The 22,904-nt window shown below is 43.7% G+C and overlaps 3 protein-coding genes and 1 long non-coding RNA gene across 4 annotated transcripts in view; 1 reads left to right on the top strand and 3 right to left on the bottom strand.

The window, feature by feature from the left end:
* The window catches only part of LOC309700301 (NACHT, LRR and PYD domains-containing protein 12-like), a gene marked incomplete at its 5' end in the record, with an annotated part of 51,957 nt that extends 41,642 nt beyond the window's left edge, over nt 1-10,315 (bottom strand). Inside the window, 3 exons of the mRNA XM_082523798.1 lie at nt 5,995-6,168; nt 8,152-9,937; nt 10,042-10,315. Of these exons, the coding sequence (XP_082379924.1) occupies nt 5,995-6,168; nt 8,152-9,937; nt 10,042-10,315 (2,234 nt within the window). The remainder of the gene's footprint in view (nt 1-5,994; nt 6,169-8,151; nt 9,938-10,041) is intronic.
* Nucleotides 1-22,904, bottom strand: part of LOC309701482 (uncharacterized protein) — a 2,150,955-nt gene that overhangs the window by 413,692 nt on the left and 1,714,359 nt on the right. The window lies entirely within an intron of this gene.
* LOC309700296 (uncharacterized protein) lies at nt 11,902-14,547 on the bottom strand (the record flags this gene model as incomplete). Its single annotated transcript, XM_082523783.1, has 3 exons — nt 14,328-14,547; nt 13,865-13,999; nt 11,902-12,040 (listed from the first exon to the last, which is right to left on the bottom strand). Exons 1-3 carry the CDS (start codon nt 14,426-14,428, stop codon nt 11,902-11,904), a joined length of 375 nt encoding a protein of 124 aa, XP_082379909.1. The 5' UTR covers nt 14,429-14,547.
* LOC309701609 lies at nt 20,035-21,896 on the top strand. The gene is made up of 3 exons (XR_014275169.1): nt 20,035-21,289; nt 21,370-21,779; nt 21,856-21,896. It is a non-coding gene; the product is annotated as an uncharacterized lncRNA (long non-coding RNA).

The raw sequence follows: 22,904 nt of genomic DNA, 5'->3' as shown, positions 1-22,904 counted from the left end.
GTGTTTTTGCTTTGCTCCTGTCAAACTGCTTTAATAAAATCTGCTGCAGTCTAAACTGTGGACGTTCCCTTTTTAACCCTTTGTGAAACAATAAAGGTTTAAATCTGAGTATTCATCTATGTTAGTGTTTAATGGGTCTAATAGGTTGCTTTGGCCTTTCCCAGTAATATCTTCCCTTGCAGTCTGTGGTCCAGGCTTCTAAAACCATCCCAGGTTAACAAGAACTACAATCTAGAGGAGAGCTGCCATAACAGGTGTGACTGATGAGATCTGACCTGCAAGGTTACTCAGGTTTGTTTGTATCAGGACAAGCAGGGAAGCCGCCTGGACGTCAAAGTAGTTAGAGCTGGGCGAGTGTCCTCACCCACATCGGCTTCACAACTCTGCATCATCTACTGAGTAAGACTCAGAGCATCAGGATGAAGAAGGTCTACAAAGAGCTGAACCAGACTTCCTGTATAAAGGTTTTAGTTCCACAGATCGACAGTGTCAGCACAACTAAAACGTGGAGACTGACCTCAGAGTTTCAATTTGATGTTGTGGATTCTCCAGAAGAACACACAGCTGCTTCACTCCTGAATCCTGAAGCTTGTTGGAGCTCAGGTCCACCACTCTGGGATACGAAGGGTTGAGCTTCAGCACTGCTTCCAGATAATCACAGCTGATCTCTGACAAATCACAGCGCTTCAATCTGTATAGAGAATGAAAGATGTAAGTTTATTAGACAAAGAGCTTGAAATCATTCAGTGTTTCATCATCTGTTCAGAGCTGAAGAAGGTTCAGAATGTAGAAGTTTAGAAAATGGAAACTCCAAACAGCTGAAGCCAACAGGAAGCAGCTTCAAACAAACACAACAAGAGAAAAAACTCTGAATGTTTCACATTAAAGTCGTACATTTCTAACAAGAGTGTTTTAAAGACAGAGTCACTGATGATCATCTTCTGCCCAGTAAAACTTTGGTTTTCCACATGTGAGTGTTAATGATGCACAAAGGCTGTGAGTGCAAAGAGGGAGCGAGGAGGATGACAGAGAGATGGTACAGGAGCATCAAGAACCCGGCGAGGAAATGAGCAGAAGGACTTTGGAGCCTGTTGGATTGAAGCTTTCACAGAGACGTGTTTGACTGGACACCACCAGGACAGACTTTTAATCCCAGGATTTGGATGAGCTTTCTGTCTTTATGGTCACAAATGATGCTGTAACTCTGTGACTGTCCTGGAACTGTCAGCAGTGTGGTTACGTCCTTTTGACCTGAGTTTCCACAGCTCTTATAACAGCAGTGTACATTCAGACTGAGACACGCTTCAGTCTGTATGGACCTGTTTCTGTAGCTGCCACCATCATTCTACGGTCGTGTCCAAATTCATGGGCTGCATCCTCCTGAGGACCCGGCCTTTGCGGTCTACGTGGGCTGGGTCCTCAGAAGGTCGGGTAGGCTGGAAATAAACGGCTGGGGAAATTGGACGGTCTAGCCTTCTGATTAGCGTCACCGCTGTCTCGGTGGAGTTTAATAAACTCAGCCGTCTGCTCCTTGCTATCTAAAATATAACAGGACACTGGCGTAAATTCTCGACCGTCTCATACTTCTGTTTAATCAGTTTTCTGTTTGACGTTTAGTCAGCTCTGTAAAGACCAAGGAGGAACCCACCTGGGGGATTAATAAAGTTTTATTTTATCTAATCTAATCTAATAACTTTAATCTCAGCCAAACCGATTTACTCACGAACAAACAAAACACTGAAAAAAGCCAAACAATAACATTTTGAGGTTGTCTAAGTGACTTATATATCACGTTTAACCTGAGTAGCGAAAGTCCGCAGTGATGTGAAAATGATGTGCCGGGAGTTGTGCCGTTCTCGGCGGCTTCAGTGACCCTCGAGCTCCCGGCGAGCTATCGAGCTGGTGGGTAGCAGACGTCTCCGAAAACGTCAAAGCACTTTTGCAAATATGCGGTATCTTGATAAACCGAGCAGATATTTGATGTTTACACAGCTACTTTCTCGCCTGAAAATATGTTAAAAGTTTATTTTGTGACCGAGAAAGATTAGTATGAGTAATTTTAAAACTTAGTAGCGGCCGCCATTGTTGGAAACTGGAGTTTGGCTGGGCCGCGCTATGAATTCTGGGATATGGTAGGCCACGAAGGACACACTCGACCCATCCTTCAAATTCGGGGAAAAGGAGGACGCATTTGTTGGCTGCATTCGGAGGAGTCTACGAATTTGGACAGCCTTCGACGTGTCGCTGTGACGTAATCGGTCTACAAATGCGGCCTCAGGAGGATGCAGCCCATGAATTTGGACACGACCTACATGTTTGTACATCAGCTTATCAAATACTGTCTGCTGTCTTCATTTATTACTCTTCACCTGCTTCACTGTCACTGTGTGGGCGGAGCAGCCTGAGCCCTGCCCACACAGACACAGCTCCTCTCTGGAGCAAAACTTCTGCTTCATCTCCGCCTCTTTTCTTCATCCTCCACCTCTCTTTTCTCTTCTTCGGTGTTCTGCAGCCACAGAGCCTCACAGCCATTAGCACGCCCATACCTGAGCAGCTAGCATTACCCAGCATGCCGTGCAGCAGTGTCAGTTTGTAAATGTGCAAGAATTCCTGCTCCAAACTGTTTCACAGAGTGCTGTGTGCCGTGACCTTTGACCTGCTAAAGACAGTCAGCTGTGGATTATTCATTGTTGTGTCTGATACTTAGAACTGTGAGGAAGAAGCTACACAGTTAATCAGGGTCCCCTCTCTCTGAATCAGGAAAGGTGGGCAGGCCGCGTGTGGGCCGCGGGCCATACGTTGAGTATCACTGTTTGAAATGTGAACACTGTTCTGCTGCAGTCAATGGACTAAACCAGAGAAGAAGAAAACAGACTTTACCATGAAGATCCTCAGTGTGGATCAGTATAATATCAGCCTGATGTCTGCAGTTTAGTGTCAGCACAACTTTCACATCATATTCATCTCAGCACAACTAAAACATGCTGACTGACCTCAGAGTTTCAAATCGACATCGTGGATTCTCCCGAAAATCACACAGATGCTTCACTCCTGAACCCTTCAGGTTGCTGTAGGTTCCACTCAGGTCCACCTCTGTGGGATACGAGGGGTTGGACTTCAGTGCTGCTGCCAGATAATCAAGGCCAATATCTGACAAACCACAGCTCTTCAATCTGTATAAAGAATGAAAGATGTAAGTTTATTAGACAAAGTGCTTGAAATCATTCAGTGTTTCATCATCTGTTCAGAGCTGAAGAAGGTTCAGAATGTAGAAGTTTAGAAAATGGAAACTCCAAACAGCTGAAGCCAACAGGAAGCAGCTTCAAACAAACACAACAAGAGAAAAAACTCTGAATGTTTCACATTAAAGTCGTACATTTCTCATAAAAACAGGACAAAGACTTGAAAAAGTCGTGTTTTTCCTTCCAGGAACCACATGGCTTCACTTTTAAAGGTGAAGTGTGACAGAAATGGACATATTTGAAGTCCAACACCTTTTTCCAGTCACATTATTAAAGCAGACAAACTACAAGCTCATTTTCATTCCAACAAGTCATCTTCTGACCTGGACTAACAACACTGGTCTCTATGTGCAGCTGGCTGTGAGACCAGTGCTCAGGGAGCGTCTACAAAGTGCAACACTGAAAGAACATCACACACTCATTTGCTTCCAGCACTTTCACACAAACATCTACTGTCATCATTCATGTTCCTGCTCCTCTGGATTCACACGGAGCCTCTGCTCATGCCGTTGCCATGGTGAATCATAGTATGTGGCTCCATAACTCAGACTGAGCATGCTCAGAGCTGATTGGCCCGACTCTGATCAGCTGATCTAGAAGAGGAAACTCTGCTATATGTACATTATTACATCTACACCTGAATCACAACACTCACACAAATATATCAACTGTGTTCAATATTTTGGCACGTAGATCATTTATGTGCTTCAGCTCTTCTTACATTTTACCACCAACATGTTTCAAAAGGAGCAGCTTTTACTTTGAAGGCCAGCTGTCTGTGTTTCTTGTTTTCATTGTTGGATAATGGAACAAGTCGATGCTTCAGTGCTTTGAATTAGGAGTGGGTTTTAATAATCGATTCATCGATTAAAATCGATTCTGGCTTGGATAACGTGATATTGATTAATTAAAATCCTGAATCAATTTTTTAATATTAATTTATTTTGCCCGAAATGTCAGAATCTCAGGTTAAACCTCACAAAACTTTAACAACCACCAAACAGCTGAAACAGTAAATGAGAGCAGGAACACGGATTCTGCACAGAGACGTAAACACAAAGCTCGGACCCGCCGACACATCAGAATCAGTGAGATGTCGCCTTTCTCACCCGATGGCACGGACACGGTCGGGGCTGAAAGCCGACAGCTCGCCGATTCTGATGTTTCGGCGGGTCCACGCTTTGTGTTTACGTCCTTTTTACGCTGATTCTGAAGCTGTTAGTTTTATCTCTCTACAAACAATATTGACTGAACCAGCAGCAAAAGAAGATCCAAACTACGCTTCACATAAACATCGTCATGAACTCACTCTGACTTTTGCTGTTTTGCTTCCACCAGGATAAAATCACACTTCATGCACAGCTCTCTCTCTCTCTCTCTCTCTCTCTCTCTGTACTTCAAGAACAGTTTCCTGTTTAAAATCTGTTTTCTGCATTATTCGCTTGCTTGTTACGCACAAGTCTACCGTTGTTTACAGCGCTGTCGGCCGCTGTTTTTTTCCTTTTACTTGCTTTCGAAAAGAAAACCTAATTTCTGCTGTTCAATACTGAACAAATTTAAACTTTTTAAAATTATGCAAATTGCAAAACGCTCAGTTGTGTCTTTAACAAAAACACTGTAACTTTGCTCTGCTTCACTTCAGCAGCATCAGGTAATGTTCATGTGTTGATTCATGGTTTTCTTTCGTTTTTGATCTACTGCAGAATATTTCTATAAAATCCCAGAACAGGAAAATCACCTTCATGTTCTTCTGTGTTTTATCTTCAGCTACTTTGACACAAAGGCCTCTGCTGTGATGCTCACACATTTGATAAAGTCTTGCGAGTGTCAGCTTCCTTTTTATAGACACAAAAATATGTAAATGTACTGAATTATAATATTTCTGTCTGAGGCAAAATTTCCCAGATTCCAATCGAATTGAATCGAACTGAACATTTCCTCATGAACTGTATTAAACTCTGTAAATGAACTGAGAACTATTTCTACATTTGAAACTATGGATTCATTTTCCCGTTCACTTCTGTACGTTAGTGTATAAATGAATGTTAGACTGGGCTCCATGGAAACACTTGGACTGGTCTCAGCTGCCTTCTTTCTGTAGTCCTTTCTCTTCTCCAGCTTCTGTTTGAAATCCTCTCACAGAGCCTGAAACCTGCTTTGCTGTCATGTGTGGGCCTGTGTTCCTCTGCTTTAACACAAACCTCACCACAGCAGCTGTGTGGGTCGTCTCTGTAGCAGCCAGATCAGCTTCTGATACATGAACATCGTCACAGCTCCTAACTTCACCTTTATTAGCTTTGACATTCATGTCTTTCTTTTCTCTCTCTGTTTCCACACAAGCTCAAAGTCTCTGCAGCCTGTTTTTATCTGCTATCATCAGATCTCCAACAGCCTCATTCACATCCCTCACACACTCTACAGCCTCACCAGTACTGACTTCATCTTCACTGACTGATGGAGCACAACATGAACCTGTGGAGGCTGAAAAGCTGTCCTGACAAACATCTCCCCATCACCACTGCACTTCTGTCAGCCTTTAAATGAACCCTGCTCAAGTCTGTCACTTCTATTTGGAGCCAAGAGGAAAAACTGTTGTTCAGTCGTTTGGAAAGACACAACATTTCTGAAAGCACTCAAACTTCTTCACATTTGTCTTCAGACACATCCTGAACATTTAGGAACTAAAGAAAGTTTCAAACATCAAAGATCTGAAATATAGAAAAACAACAACAGCTGCAGTCAGTGAACTCACCTCAGAGTCTCCAGTCGACAGTTTGGACTCTCCAGTCCAGCACACAGAAGCTTCACTGCTGAATCCTGCAGCTTGTTGTTACTAATGTCCAGCTCTGTCAGATGGGAGGGGATGGACTTCAGGGCCGAGGCCACAACTTCACAATGAGTCCCTGAGAGTCCACAGTCAGTCAGTCTGTGATCATAGAAAATACAAAATATGTTATTATAAAAGCAGAAAGTCTGCATTATAAACACAGACTGAATGTATATGAAGACAAAACAAAGTGAGGTCATAATCTGATGAACATCTGCTCTTCACATCTGTGCTTCAGCTCCTCTTACTGTGTTTGACATGACACAACGATTGAGTCTCTCTCAGACCTGCAGACTTTTAATGAGAATCTTTGTTTGGCTTTAATCTGCAGATGAAGGAGGAAGATGGTGTCACATTTAGGCTTTCATAATGTCCACAGTCTGTCACTGAGATCTGATCCAGAGTCAGAGTGAAGACACACATGTGGACTGTTTCCTGTCTTGAATCCAGAACATTTTGAATGAGCTCAGCTCAGTGAAGAGTTCCAGCTGGAAAGACGATCTCTGTTTGCTACCTGCTGCTGTCAGGTACGACTGTTCACGTCCACACTCAGGAAAAATCTGCTGACTGTCACCAAACGGAGCAGAAATCTCATCACTGGACAATAATGATGAATGAACTCAGAGCTGCTGATATCACATCTGATTTCAGGGGAACTAAACACAGAAATGATTGGCCCGTTTTAGCTTTCTGAGCCATTAGTCTGCAGGTTTATCACTAGTTGGCAGAAACAGACTTGTATTAATGTTCAGCGCTTCAGTGTTTATGACTCCAGATCCAGGTGACAGCAAGTCAAAATGATGTTACCTGTCTGTGTCCAGCAGCAGCCTTTGAATATTGTTATAAACTCACATGGATCAGTTTGTCTTTGATTGGTTTGTAAAGTTCAAATTCATTTATATTCATCAACTCTAAATGAAAAATGTTTTTCTTCTTCTATGTTTATTATTAGAGTAACAAATTCTTATAGTTTCCTGTTGTTGAGAATTTCAGTGTAAAACCACTCGGACCTGTGCATCACTGCACACTGTGAAAGTATTACTGCAGTTTAATCTATAATCCTAATCAGTGTGTTTACTGGACTGTAGTCAGACCTCCGTTATACCAAAGGAAACACTGAACGTCTTCAAAGTCACAATAAATTTATAATAAATGCTAATAAATACTGGAGTGTTAGAAAAGATGCTTCCAGCGTGTTTGTCTTTGATAGGGTTTATTCTGTTCGTCTATTGTCTGACCACTTGGGGGCGCTTTTGTCTCTTTTGCTCTGAGCCTTGGGTTTATTCAAACTGATTTTAATAAACTATTTTCTGCAAGTTGAAGCTTCATCTCCATCTCCAGTGGTTGTTGCATATTTTATGACAGAAGTGACAGCATCCACCGAGGACCAGGGGGAGTGGGAGGACTGGGGGACCAGGCCAACAAAAAGGTGATCACTGATACAGGTCAGCAAACATTTGCTCATTTGGTGTCTTAGAGCAGACTCCGCCCAGCTTTGTCGTCCATGGTTGCTCTTTCAAAGGAATCTAGTAACATATTATTTTACTTAATGATCTACTGACACCACTGACTATGCAGGACAACCCCACGTCTGGAGCCAGTGCACATGTGCAGTTCAATTCCTGGGCAGGTTCTGAAGATGGCCGAGCTGTCGAGGACAAAGTTACTAATGTGAAGCTAATGTGGTTAATCAAGATCTTCATAACTATGTGGAGCAGAGTGTGCTTTCATCGTGGAGAAATCACACTGAAGAACTCGGCACACATTTTGGGGGCCTTTCTGTTTGTTGCTACAATCTGCAAATTTCATTAAAAGTTTAATAAACTATCATCTGGTCTTTATTTTTAGTTAGCACATACCTTAAAAACTCTAAGCTGTAAGCTAATGATAGTTATATAACAGCAGATGCATGCTGGTGCAATAAGCTGTATGTTTTATTTTTGATCTGATTAGTCAAATAATCACAAAAATAATCGTTTGTGGCAGCCCTAGTGTGACCTCAAATAAGAAATGATTGCAGTTTATGACTGAGTAACTAAACTATCACCAACTGATAATATTAATGATCACATCTGGACTCACCGAGCCTTTCTGAAGTTCCTCACAGCTGGGATCAGTCTCTGTCGTCCCTCCTTTGTTGTGTTGTACTTCTTCAGGTCCAACTCATCCAGAACCTCCTCTGACATCTGCAGCATGAAGGCCAGAGCTGAGCAGTGGATCTCAGAGAGTTTCTTTGATTTGTTCTCTGACTTCAGGAACTCTTGGATCTCCTGAGATAATAAGATGTCGTTCATCTCCATCAGACAGTGGAAGATGTTGATGCTTCTGTCAGGAGAGGATTTTGTCTTCCTTTCTTTGAGATTCTTGATGACTCTCTGGATGGTTTCTGGACTGTTCTCTGTCTGACCCAGCAGACCTCCTAAGAGTCTCTGGTTGGACTCCAGACAGAGGCCATGAAGGAAGCGAACAAACAGGTCCAGACGACCATTTTTACTCCTGAAGGATTTTATTAGTGTTTCCATCAAAAAATCATCCAGAGATGACTCTTTGTATTTTTTTCCCAAGAAGTCCTTCAGCACCTCTGACTTCCTGTTGGTGAAACAGTGGAACATGTAGACTGCAGCCAGAAACTCCTGGATGCTCAGATGAACAAAGCAGTAGACTGGTTTCTGGAAGATCACACACTCTCTTTTGAAGATCTCTGTACAAACTCCTGAGTACACCGAGGCCTCTGTCACATCCAGACCACACTGCTCCAGGTCTTCTTGGTAGAACATGAGGTTTCCTTTCTCCAGATGTTCAAACGCCAGCCTCCCCAGCTTCAGAAGAACTTCCCTGTCAGCCTCCGTCAGCTCCTGTGGACTCGTCTCATGTCCCTCGTGGTACTTGTTCTTCTTCCTCTTTGTCTGAACCAGCAGGAAGTGTGAGTACATGTCAGTCAGGGTCTTGGGCAGCTCTCCTCTCTGCTCTGTAGTCAACATGTGCTCCAGAACTGTAGCAGTGATCCAGCAGAAGACTGGGATTCTACACATGATGTGGAGGCTCCTGGATGTCTTCATGTGGGAGATGATTCTGCTGGACAGCTCTTCATCACTGAATCTCCTCCTGAAGTACTCCTCCTTCTGGGCGTCAGTGAAGCCTCGTACTTCTGTTAGCCTGTCAACACATGTAGGAGGGATCTGATTGGCCGCTGCAGGTCGGGAAGTTATCCAGACGAGAGCCGAGGGAAGCAGATTCCCCTGGATGAGGTTTGTCAGCAGCTGGCTGACTGATGACTTCTGTGTGACATCAGACAGCAGCTTCCTGTTGGTGAAATCCAATGAAAGTCTGCTTTCATCCAGGCCGTCAAAGATGAACAAAAGCTGAGAGACAGCCAGCTTCTCTGCTGTGACCTTCTGTAGTGTTGGATGGAAAACATGGAGCAGCTCCAGAAGACTGTACTGCTCCTCTCTGATCAGGTTCAGCTCCCTGAATGAAAGCAGAACCACCACACTGACATGTTGGTTCTCCAAGCCCTCTGCCCAGTCCAGAGTGAACTTCTGCACTGAGAAGGTTTTTCCAACACCAGCCACGCCGTTGGTCAGAACCACTCTGATGGGTCTCTGTTGGTCAGGTAAGGCTTTAAAGATGTCCTGGCACCTGATTGGAGTGTCATGGAGGGCGTCCATCTTGGAAGCTGTCTCCAGCTGCCTCACCTCATGTTGGCTATGAACCTCTTCACTCTGTCCCTCTGTGATGTAGAGCTCAGTGTAGATCCTGTTGAGGAGGGTTCTACTTCCTGTTTCATCACTTCCTTCAGTCACACGTTCACATCTCCTCCTCAGACTGATCTTATGTTCATCTAAAACCTCCTGCAGACCAACATCTGCTGAAAGAAAGAAAAACAGAAAGAAAACTCTTCAATGTCTGAACAACAACAAGAAGTCCAGTTTTCAGAAATGAGTCCATCAGCAGACAGATGTTCAGTCTTACTTTGTACACAGCTGCTCTGACTGGCTGTCTGCAGTCCAGCTCTGCTTCTGGATCTTTCTCCACACTGGGGACAGGACCAGTCTCCTGATGAAGCAGACTGGTCCCAGTATGAGGAGATGCACTGTCTGCAGAACCAGTGTCCACAGCTGGTAGAGACTGGATCCTTCAGGACGTCCTGACACAAAGCACAGCAGGACAGCTGCTCCTCCTCACAGACACCACTCCTCTTCCTCTTCCTCCCTCTGTGAACACATTTCTTTATCACTAAAATCATTGACTGTCAGTGACAAACATCCAGATTTGATGACACTGTGCAGAAGCTCTGATGGTCACAGAGAAAAGTCAAAGTGGAGAAACTTGTGTTTGAGTTCAGAATCCAAGTTTCCTTTGCTGTTCCTGCCTGTCTTATTAAACACAGAGTGATCAGCCTACAAACTCCACAGTAAAAGCCTTCATCACAGAGCTGATTATGTCCTTCACTAGATGTACTGGAAGTTTGGGATCCATCACTTTCAACTGACCTTTGACCTCCTCTAAAAACTGTGGTGGAGCAGCAGTGTCACATTCAGAGCTTTCAGCTTTATTTTGAAAGAGTTCAGTCATCAGGAAGTGAACTTCTGGGTTCTGATTTCCTTTCTATTCTTTTACAGAAGTGAAGAAGAAGAACTAAAAGCTTTGAAATGATCTGAGTGATATTTTTGAACATTGCCACCAAATTGAGTTCAGCCTCCAGCAGTAACTTTGTTTCATGATGCTCCCTGATGATGTGATGTTTGATTACAAACCTGTTTATGTGTTAGACATTAATCACATGAACACAGGCAGAAAAAAGAAGCCAATGAAACAAATGACAGAAACGTGTTCATTCACTGCCATGATCCATATTTGATATGTACAGATGTTTGTAAAGAACACGTGTGCAGCGCTTTGTTCTGAGTATCTGCTGTCAGCACACAGTGCAGCAATAACTACAACCACACGTTTCTGTAGATCCTGAACATCAGCCTGGAGGAATCTGACCTCAGGTCTGCACACAGAGGAGCTTCACCTCTGGGATGATGCTGGCTTCAGCTCCTTCTACAATCAGGCAGAAGCTTCTGCACCATCAGGACACAAACAGAGAGGAGCTTCTATCCTCAGACCATCCAAGTCCTAAATCAGAACATGCTCCCCTCATAGCATCACCATCAGGGTTTAAACAGGACCTTACATCATGTTCTTGTCTCACTGTCATATTTCAGATCATACCTGATTCATTATGACGTCACACGCTGCTACACTGATCCTGCTGCTTCATTACTGCTGATATTACTCTGCTCACTCTGTTCAGTTACTCTGTTTACATCACTTTGCTCATTTGCTTTGTTCTGCTTGCACTGCTCTGTCAGTACATGCTGTGCTAATGTGGCACAAAGCACTTTAACATTACATCTGCACAATGTTTCATTATTTCATTTAATGATTGTTTATAATGTTTTGTCCAGTCACAGGAGCAGCTCAGCACATTTCACTGTGTTGTACGTGTATGACGATGCCTGTGACAAATAAACAGCCTCGGACTCTTCAATCTTCTGCATTTCTTTGGAGATCAGCTCAGTGGCCTGTTGAGACCATCTTTCTATTTCTGATGACTCAGTTCAGATTATTATCCTGATACTTTCTTTTAAAATGTGATGAAATCATTTATCTGATGTTCTGACACAAATACACCAAAACAATCCCAAACAGCACAAACCACCAAGTTACACACAGTGTAATAAAAATACAGGCAACTACAAATAAAAACACTTTTAAAATATAAACTAAAATTACAAAGTGGTCACAGAATTTCAAACACCCGTAAATGAGTCAGCAGCTCTCTTACATGGTCAGCTGAGCTCCATGATTGAAGAACATTGTTGCTGCAGGTTCATCACTGAACTGTGGAGGAACTATTTCTTTGGACCAGTCACTCCTCACAGACACACAGCTGGATGCTGGAGACTGTGACCTCTGACCTCTGCAAACACAACCACATTGCATTCATTTCACATCAATTAGTACACCACAAAAGGCATGCAAGAAACACAGTATGAAGGCAAACTTCTGGCTTCAATAACATTCAACAGGTCAGGTGGAAACTTTTCTCAGATTTGATTCATGTTTTTATAGAACGATCCAGCTAAAAAAAATATACCATTAGGTCAGGGGTCAGCAACCTTCAGGACCCAAAGAGCCATTTGGAGCCAGTTTCCACGCAAAAGAAAACACTGGGAGCCACAAATACTTTTTGACATCTAGAATGAAGATAACACTGTATATACTGTTTTTTACCTTTATGCTTTGTGTGAACAACTAAGGTGTGTTGCTTATGAAATCCATGAAGTGCTACAGAGAAAATTACAGGTTATTTATGTAATGAACACATTTGAACTCTTAAAGAAATATAACCAAAGGAAAGACACCCAGCTGAACTAAAATGATGTAGCAAACAAAAACTGCTGTGAGCCGCCACCCTTATATCTCCTTTGGGCTTTTGGAGCCTTGACCTGACTTTTAAAAAATAATTGGAAAAAAAGCTCTATGCTGCTGAAAGATGAAAAATAGATATTTGCAAAATTCTGCCTAAATATGTATTTTACCTGGTTAATGTGTGTGGCGGGGCGTGGTCTGCAGCGCCGCTGCAGGGGAGGCAGACGCACCTGAGCGGCACCCGCAATCACGCCTCGCCGCCTTAACGTCTGTGCTGTTGTGTTGGTGTGTGTCGGGCTGTGAGCTGCAAAGCTACAGCCGGCTGTGTGCGTACAGCAACCGTGTGTGAAAAGTGGTCAATAAAGAGAAGCTGAAAAGCGTGTTCATGCAAACATCGTCGGGTCTGTCGTGATATGTTTACAACGGGACTTCTGCTCCTGAACCTCTGCGCACAGCGTCTGCAGGTCGGGGCTGTACGAAGTCACTTTCATCTTTACAGGACTGTAAGCTGTCGTCTGTGAGGCGTGAGCGGTGTTTGTTTTTAACGTAGTTCACGGTGGAGAACAGCTGCTGACATAATGTGGATCCGAAGATCCATAATTGGCCTACCTGGGGCTGAAAGTCTCGATAAATGCACGGCGTTTCGGCGGGTACACCGGCTTCCACGAGTGTGACGCTTATTTGAACAATGAAAAAATAAAAAAATATAATTTTATTTTTATATTTCAATATCACAATAATCTTCCAATTTAGAACTACAAGTTAAAAAAGAACATAAATAAAATACACTTCAGCTAAATACTTCTAATTTATTTTCCCAAACCACGAGGAGCCGCACTGTAAGGACTAAAGAGCCGCAGGTTGCCGACCCCTGCATTAGTGTTAGTCAATGTTGCAACTGAACTGAAAAACAAAAGATTTTGGTCAGGTCCAAAGAAACAAAGTCACTATTAATACAACACAACCCCCCCAAAAAGAGCCATGTAGACCCCGGGCTCTATGGGTCTTGTGCTCGGAGCTTGTTCCTGTGCTGCCATGATTAGTGCCTCTGTGCTGTCTTTCAGTCCAGCTTTGTTCAGCCACTGGTAGGATTTCTGGATGTCAGCCACTTCCTCTGCCTGCTGGTGGTGCAAACTGTGTTGTTCTGAGTTTCATTGGACGTCTTTGTCCAAAGCACCAGACAAAGGGCAAAGTAGATGCATTTGCATCAGCAGGAAAATACACCCCAAACTAGCATCATCATTATACAACTTTAACAACTGCCACTAAATGATACTTCATACACAGACCAGTGTTAGGTTAAGTTATGATGTCACTGGTAGAACACATTTATAGAAACAACCTTTGAACTCTGAGTCAGCAGCTCTCTTACATGGTCAGCTGAGCTCCATGATTGAAGAACATTGTTGGTGCAGGTTCATCACTGAAGTGTGGAGGAACTTTTTCTTTGGACCAGTCACTCCTCACAGACACACAGCTGGATGCTGGAGACTGTGACCTCTGACCTCTGCAAACACAAACATCAATAACTGATCAGTTCTCTCTGACAGCCATATGATCAGCTGATCCCTCTGTGATATTGTGTCTGCCTCATAACGCTGACAGGTCAGCCAATCATCATCCAGTTTTTCTGTCTCTGAATGAACTCAGTTTGTTCTCAGCTCTTCTCTCTGATTCTGCTGCACTGACTTCACTTAAACTTACAGAGTTCAGATCTTAGCAAGAAAACAAGTCAATAAAAATCAAACTCAGATCAAACAGTTTGAACCAATCACAGATCAATGATTCTGTCATGGTTATGTTGAAATGACTAATAAAGTTAGTAGTGTTCTTACATTATTGCTGCAGGTCCATGACTGTAAGGTGGAGGTGTTTGTGTAACTCCGTCACTCCTCACAGACACACAGCTGGATGCTGCTCCGTCCTCTTCCTCCATCTTCTTGATGTCAGGGTGGAGTTAGTCTGAGAGGTAAACACACACACTCAGAGGTGCTGTTGTACTGGAAGCATCACACTGACGGCTTTCTAATGTTGGAGCTTTGGCCCTAAAGTCCAAACCAGTTATTTTAGAGGCTCAAAGTCTTTAAAAAACACCAAAACCATCACATTATTTAATAAGTACATGATCAGGTGGATGAAGGAACTCCGTGTGTTTGGGATCATCATCATGGTGAGGAGCCCACATGTTACGGCTCCTTTGGAGAGAAGCTGAGGATCACTGCAGGAAGTGAGCTCATGAAACCAAACTGCTGTTTGTGAGCAGCATGACTCTGTTATTGGACCTGCTCTGTGTTCTACATATGATCAATACTTCAAATATCTGTAAACATCTCATCTTATATTTGTTGCACTTGGTCACATCTGTCTTTAAAAATAGATTTTTAATGTCACTGAGAGTTCTTTTCTACCTTTATTGATTTATTTTGGAATAAATTAAATATAAAGGTGCCAAAAACTGCCTGCAGCTTCTGCTCTGTGACAGGAAACTACTGTCAGGCTCAAAATGACTTCAGATTATTCATCACAGAGTGTTTATAGATCACAGGACACGTTACAGTTTTACAGCCTCACGGACATAAAACTCTTAAAGTTTGTTTCTGAAGGGATTTTCAGATCAGACCTGATGTTTCTGCCTACAGCCTGTTTACCGATATAATCAATATCAGATATCAGAGCAACAGAAACCTCGGTGATCAGGACGCCGGGACTGAGAACAGGAAGTGGCTCAAACGTCGCACTTTCATAAAGTCAGCCTGAACTCCACTCACAGAGTTTCTGTCGCCATTTTAGTTTTAAAACCCGTCGTGATAAGGGCGGGTCTTACTGTGAACCTGCGCGCTCATTGGCTAATAACTTGAGATTGACAAGTCGTTATCCAATGAGCGCGCGGCTTCTCCCAACATAAAGTAGTTTCCTTTGAAAAACCAAAGTCTGATTATTTTTGCCTCCACTGACGGAGCCTGTTGTTCCCGCCACAGAGACACAGTAATGTCAGAGCGGTGTTAACACTCAGCTGCCTCAGCACAGCTCTCACTCTCCTCCTGCTCTCTCAGCTAAACTCACTTCCTCTCTACTTACAGGAAACCAGCGCTCAGAGGAGCCGACCGGCCTCACGTTTCACCCACAGACACGAACAGCGTGGAATTATTTTATGTCATAAGAAGAAACATATTCATGTTAACACTCACCTGCCTCAGCTCCACCTTCCTCCTCCTGCTGCTCTGAACGGAGGATCAACACTTTCACTTTCACTGCTCCTCCCTAAACACAGAGGATGCTGGGACTTGTAGTTTTTACCTTGTGTGATATTTATGGCTGTGACACTAAATCACAGCACGAAGACTTCCTGCAAACATGTCACAGGCGATAAAAGTTTCACATTAAAGGTGAAGTTATTTTTCTGTCTCATGTTCAATAAACAGTGAGCTGGGAAAACTGAAGAACAGACTTCAGACGTTCCCTGCAGAGTTTCTGCTGCTCGGTCGTCTGCATGTTGCTGAGACTGAGCTGATGATGAAGCTGTGACGGGTTTATGGCACGTTTGGTTGTGGAGAAGAGTTTTACTGCCGGTGCAGGTGAAATGATCAGAGGTTACAGCCTCTGGTTAAAGTGGAGGCAGCGATCAGGACGGCTGAGCAGCAGAGGTCTCGAGGGTCCTAAAGTGTAAAAGCATCAGTGTTAGTAACACAAAGATCACAGAATGGGATCATCCACACAACACTAACATCTAAATCCACGGCAGGAACTCTTCCAGTGTCCTGAAAAATCTGTGTGCACGATGCTGAGATTAAAATCTGTCTGCTCATCTTAATGCAATATTGTGAAGTTACAATTCTTTTCTGTAAAAAGAATTTTCATTTTTGTATATAAATAAATGTTGATGTTGTGCTTTGGGATCGTGTGCTTCAATTTGACTTATAATGTGCCAAATGACTGCAACAGGCGGCTTAAGGCGATGCCATCCAGAGTAAGGATCTTGTTAGCCACAGTGTTTCTAAGATTTTTACGCCCCGTTACAATAACCTCAGTTTTATCTGAACTTAGAAGCAGAAAATTAAAGCTCATTATGTGTCTAAGACATCCTGGCAGTTTAACCAATAAAAGCGGGTATCATATGCATAGCAGTGAAAATGTATGCTATGTCTTCTAAAGCACGTATAATGTAAACAGAACTGGTCTTTGCACAGAAGCCTGTGGAGCTTCATAATTAACCTCAGTGTGTGAAGAGGACTCTCCATTTAATAATAGCTGTAATAAAATGTTCTGGCCAACGGTGTTAAACGCTGCACTTGGGTCTAGCAGGGAAGATTTCAACTTTTCAATATGAATGAAGGCTGAAAACTGATTAGATTAATGTCTGATGATCTTTTCTGTGCTTCTTCAAGTTTGTAACACCGAACATATTAAAGGATGATATAAGGTTCACAGGAAGAGTTTAATTAGACACATTTACTATTTTTCTTTATACTCTTTCTTTCTTGACCTGTTTAATATGCTTACTATCAGAGGAGAAAATGAACCTTGTGTAGTTTAAAAACTTTTTATTTAATCAAACTGTAATGTTGTTGAACTCTGACGGACGTGTCTTTTAATCTTGTCAACAAATCCTTAATCACCTAAATGTGCCATTTATCATCTAGTAAAATGTTCCCTCTGCTTCTGTTGCACATCTCCCCGACACTCTCTGCTTCACCAGCCCTGTGCAGCTGGTCCAATCGCTGCGTCCTTAAACTGGTGTGTTTAAATCTCTTTACCTCTGTTGTGAACTTCACACAAAGTTTGTGGTAACAAAATCAAACTGAGGAGGATCTGGTTTGAAAAACACACACTCGCGAGACAAAATAAAAACAGACTGCTCAAAGCAAAAGCAGGACTAAAAATAGACTAAACCATTACACACAAAAGTTGAAAAACCTAAAGAGTGTGTGAGACTGCCAGCTGTGTCGTTCAGCAATAAACTAATCTATAAATGTGTTAGTAAAGAGTGACTTGTACTTCTGTCCCATTAAGCAACGGTTTAACAAATTTCACTGCAAACTATAAAAGGAATCTGGATTTAAATAGAACATAGTAGTGCAGGAAACACTAGTATAAGGTGTCTATGGAACAAATCTCCTTCAGCGTTCAAAATGACCAAAGTGAGGCCTACAGGCGTTTCTCTCAGTTGGTTGTGTTCAGGGAAAAAGCAGCTAAATACACTGAGACTGCTCCACATTGTTAGTGAGTTAACTCTGGATATCTGTAGGTTTGTCAAACTTGGAACAAAAGCAGAAAACAGTAAAAGATGCAGACAGTGAAAGTCTGGTTTATTTCATGAACACAATGAAACATTGTCGGCAAAGTAGCATACATGATAAATAGATACACATAACACGGACAGTGAGAAGTAAAACTCGTCGTCTTACCACATGTTATATTCTGTAAACTTAAAATAAACCACAGAAATGAGTGTTTTAAAGTCATTATTAAAAACATGAGTCAACATTACGGAAGTGACACTTTAACGATGCTTCACATCACCGTGTTTATGATGATAAAACATGTTCTCTCGTTAGTAGATGTCTGCGCTGACACTTGTCATGAAAATGTCCCGAGCCAGGGTTCCTCTTCAATTATCACTGATCATTAATAGGGTCACAAAAGATTTGTCACATTATCCCCATAAACAAAATGCTTTTATAGAAATCATTGTGACACAAATATTTAGATTCTTGTTTCACAATGTGCATGAACTCAAAATCTTTAGAGGTTCATATTTATAAAGTATCACAAAGAATACATTTATACCGTTGTATGAGCCACACTTCTTGTAAAAAACTGATTGGAAATGCGTTCGAGAAAAGCTCCTGCTGTGACCTTCCTTCTGTGAGGACACACACACACACACACACACACACACACACTCGCACACACACACACACACACACACACACACACACACACACACACACACACACACACACACACACACACACACACACACGTGTCTATATACACACATTACACATACATACACAAAGCTGTGTAAAGCAACTATTGGCGACTGTCAAGCCTTTGAGTCGCCGAGCAGCTGAATAGGGGAATAATGTTGACGCGCCCGCTGTTTAAAACGTAAGTCAAAGTTCCAGGTTAAAACTCCTTTATTTGTTATCAAATCCTTAAAATCCGTAGAAAAACAGTGATTAAAACATTCCAAGCTTGAGCGGTCAGCAAAAGTCGACTTCCCCCATCACCCACTCATTCACAAAAATTCCCTCAGGACGTGAACAGATGATATAGCAATCACTATTACCGACACCACGTGACCCAAAGCTACGCCTTATCCACAACAGCAACTATAAATAACGAATCTAAACGTATATACATAAAATACAGAAATGAATGAGGTGGAGTGAATACTACAAATGTACATAAGGTGCAGCTGCAGTCTGGCAGTGGGAGCAGTGTGACAGGTCAAGTGTTAAGAAGGGAGATGGCGAGGGGAAAGAAACTGTTCCTGTGTCGGGTGGTCCTGGTCTGCAGGCTTCTGTACCGTCTGCCAGAGGGCAGCAGATCAAAAAGTCTGTGTGCAGGGTGTGAGGGGTCTGTGATGATTTTCCCTGCCCGTTTCCTGGTTCTTGAGCGGCACCCCCCTGCCCTCCATCCTGGATGGCAGGGGGGATTCGATTCTGAGAACTCACGGCAGTGTGCCTCCCCGAGATGTCATCCAATTTGTGCCCAGAGATGTTATTCCGAGCGAGCCTTTCCGAGATGTATCCAGTCTGCAGTCAGAGATCTTATTCTGAGTATTCACAGCAGCCGTAGCCTCTCCAAGATCTTATCCGTGCTGACTCAATGAGCCCATTTTGAGAAACTCACGCCTCTCCCATCGTTCCAATCCCAGCGGGCAGCCTTGTGGGGTTTTGAACAGCCGGTTCCGCTTTCTCAAGCCAGCTCCGATCAGCCAGAACCCTGTTACCATGGTTCCGAATAGGTAGATATCTTCAGCACGCAGACTCACCCGAGCCCAAACTTCTCGTTGAGAAATTGCATTTAGGGACCAGTTTTCAACAGGACAATGACCCCAAACACACCTCCAGGCTGTGTACTAGAAGAAGTATACTAGATGGCGGCGCGCACAGACGCAGCGGCTCTATGCTCTCCACTTGGGTGCCTTTCTTTTTTGTTTCTCCACTTTTTCTTCTTCTTTTGTTTTCCTTATTGTGAAGCCAAATTTTCCTACAACCATCTGGAATTATGCAAGATCGGATATAACAGCCAGATCCCCATTACCAGTGATTATCAGAGGGTGCACAACATCCCCCCGGAGATAGCGAGAACATCGGGTGCTCCGTGGATTGTTATCGGCTCTGCCAAGAAACGCAGGCGGCGGAAGGAACGCAAACAAAAGCGGGGATGCCTGTCGGGCCTGCTGGCCAGGCTAAAGAAGCAGCCTTTCAAACCACCGCTCCCGAGCATCTTTCTGACCAGCGCACGGTCGGTCGTCAACAAAATGGACGAACTGAACCTACTTCTCACAGCCAATCATCCGTGACTGCTGTGTCCTGGTCGTCACGGAGACATGGCTCACTCCGCGAGGCTCCTGCCTACGACAGCCGTAACGCTCCGACAATCCATCAAGCGGTGGTAGCTTAGCAAAGTCGTACTGAAACATCTGACAGATTTTCGAGCGCCGTGCACATAAAATCGTTTCGAGGTCAGTAAACACAACCAGAGTTCATACATAAGGCACACGGGGTTATAAGGGGCTCTGTCGACTTTCAGAAAAATCAAAGGATTGATTTTAAGTGAGCCGTATTTTCCAAACAACACGGTAATAACGACGGCCCGCTAGCATGCGCTACCAAAAATAGTGCTTTGTTGTGTATCTGACGGACAAAAGCTAAACCAGTTCCACACCACTGAAGCTGCAGCATTTTTACAAACCAGTTCTGGTTCATCCGTTTCATTTAGCGATCCACTTTCGCTCTTCTCATTCTGCGTCATCATCCAATTCCACCTGTGATCTTGTGTCACCATTGCTCTCTGAGCTTTGTGTTGCTTCTTCTGTCACCTGACAAATAGGACATACATGACAATAAGAATAAAATGTGGAGCTGCTTCAGTGTGTCTGTCACTTTGTGCAGATCTTGACTGATCAGTAATGTTTGTAGGCTGAGTGCATTTTTAAAACAAGTTGTGCAAACTGCACTACAAGGTGGAATATTTGCAAAATCATAACTATGACCTATGAATACGTCAGTGCCATTAAGATGAAATTCTTGTGTCACCAACATTTTAACGTTAGGCATATAATTCTAACAGCCTCTGTAAACTAATATCCTGGCTGCTCGAGGCTGCTGTTTTCTCTGACAGCTTCACTTAGATTAGAATTAGAAACGCTGCTCTGAGACTGAGAGAACTAACAGTGCTGCATGTTGTGCTGTTAGTTTCCAAAACACGTTATTCATGGTTACATACAGTTTTAGACTGATGTGGGCCAAAGCCTAGCATAGCCTGCAACGTTATTGTGACGGACACATTTTATGTGTCAGACCCAGGACCCTGAGCAGTTATGGACTAATATTATAATGTATGTATTTTGTATTGCTGTCCCTCGTTCTCCCTGCTTGTAGACGTGTGTGTGTGTGTGTGTGTGTGTGTGTGTGTGTGTGTGTGTGTGTGTGTGTGTGTGTGTGTGTGTGTGTGTGGCCCTGGCAGGTGATTGGCCACACCTGCAGCTGATCAGGCCTGTCGGAGGAGCTATTTGAGAGTGTGGTGGAGCTCTCTCCGACGCTGGATCATTGCGTGGCTTCACGTCAGTCTCTCGACCAGTTCCTAGTTTGAGTCTGCTGCATTATTGTGTGTCTGACGGCTTCCTCTCTCTTATGTCCCCAGGAGTTACGGGGAGACGAGAGGACAGCGAGCACGGGGTGCTCATCACGGAGAAGCGGAGACAGGAGCACTAGCACTGGGAAGAGGACACGTCACGGGAGTCGGGAGAGCACGGGATTTATTGTCATGTCTGTCCATCGCTGTAAATAAACGCACTGCTTGTACATAGAGCACCGCGCCTGTGTCCTCCTTCCCTACACCCCCACGGTCTGCCAGCCAGACCGTGACATTATGAGTGAACTTGGCTTTAAGTGACTTACAGGTTTCTCTGAAAAATACTTTCTTATATCCAGGTTCTTCCTCTTTGCTGCCGTCCTCCTCTCCTCCTGGGAGCGCAGGCTTGCCGCTGCTAAAACTCAACGGAGCTCCCTGAAAGGTTCAGCCAATCACATTGGCCATATTTGTCACATGAGGTAGGACTCCAGTACAGGACGTAATTTAACTCTGAATGAGACGTTGACAGATCTTTTTTTGTCTTCTTTCTATCAGGTTTGCTTTTCTTTACTCGAAGAGATCAAATTATTGGTGAGGACAATTCAATAATCGCTGGATATTGGTGGGGACATGTCCCCTCCGTCCATGCCAAATCGACGCCCTTGCCCGAATCGATTCAATCCATGATTCGATTCGATTCGGGGAAATTTTGCCTCAGACAGTCAGCAATATTATAATTTAGATCATACCCCCCCCCCCCCCCCCCCCCACACACACACACACACACACAGCCTTATGGGTACAGTAGTCTCCCGCTACACCTCCTTTTAGCTAAAGACATACTTCATAATGACTCACTCAGCTCACAAGAACAGGAATGCAGAGCATTATCAAACGTTAAAATGATACACATCTCTCACTTGTTCACTTACATTTAAACGAAACACATAATTGTAAACATCTCTAACAGCCTAAGCCAGCTTTGAATAGGGCCTGAATGGATAACTTCAGAGAATTACACATCCAATCTTACACGAGGTCTCACCGCTCGACCAGATCTGGTAACAGTCCCTGTTGGTGTGAGGTGGCTCCTATTTCTCCTTAGAAAACCTGTCTGTCTCTACCACATAAGATCTGGGAGCACTGGCAGGTCCAACTACTGCTCCAGTGGTTCCTTCAGTAGTAATCCACACCTTCTGTCCTGACTCTATGTCTGCGGTTGTAGTGTTTTGCCTGCTCACGCCTCCCCTCCTCATCCTTCTCGCGAAAAGCCTGTAGGTCGGGCCACTTTGGCACCAGCTTCGCAGCAGCTTGTGGCAGAGAGGTACGCAGGTGTTTCCCCATGAGCAACTGTGCCGGTGAGAGCCCATGTTCCAGTGGGGTGGCCCTGCACGCTAGCAGTGCTCTGCTGTAGTCACAGTCCTCTCAAGTCTTTAATGGTACGATCAGCGCGTTCTGCCTCCCCGTTGGCTTGGGGGTACCTGGGGCTGCTCGTTTCATGTGTGAACTGGTACTCTTTAGCAAAGTGCTTGAACTGTTCTGATGAAACTTGCGGCCTGTTGTCCGATACCACAGTCTCGGCAACTGCATGTCTTGCAAAGGCC

Source organism: Aulonocara stuartgranti, assembly GCF_965226115.1.
Source record: "Aulonocara stuartgranti genome assembly, chromosome: 23".
Classification (NCBI taxonomy): Eukaryota; Metazoa; Chordata; class Actinopteri; order Cichliformes; family Cichlidae; genus Aulonocara; species Aulonocara stuartgranti.
This window is presented reverse-complemented; position numbering and strand designations above follow the sequence as displayed.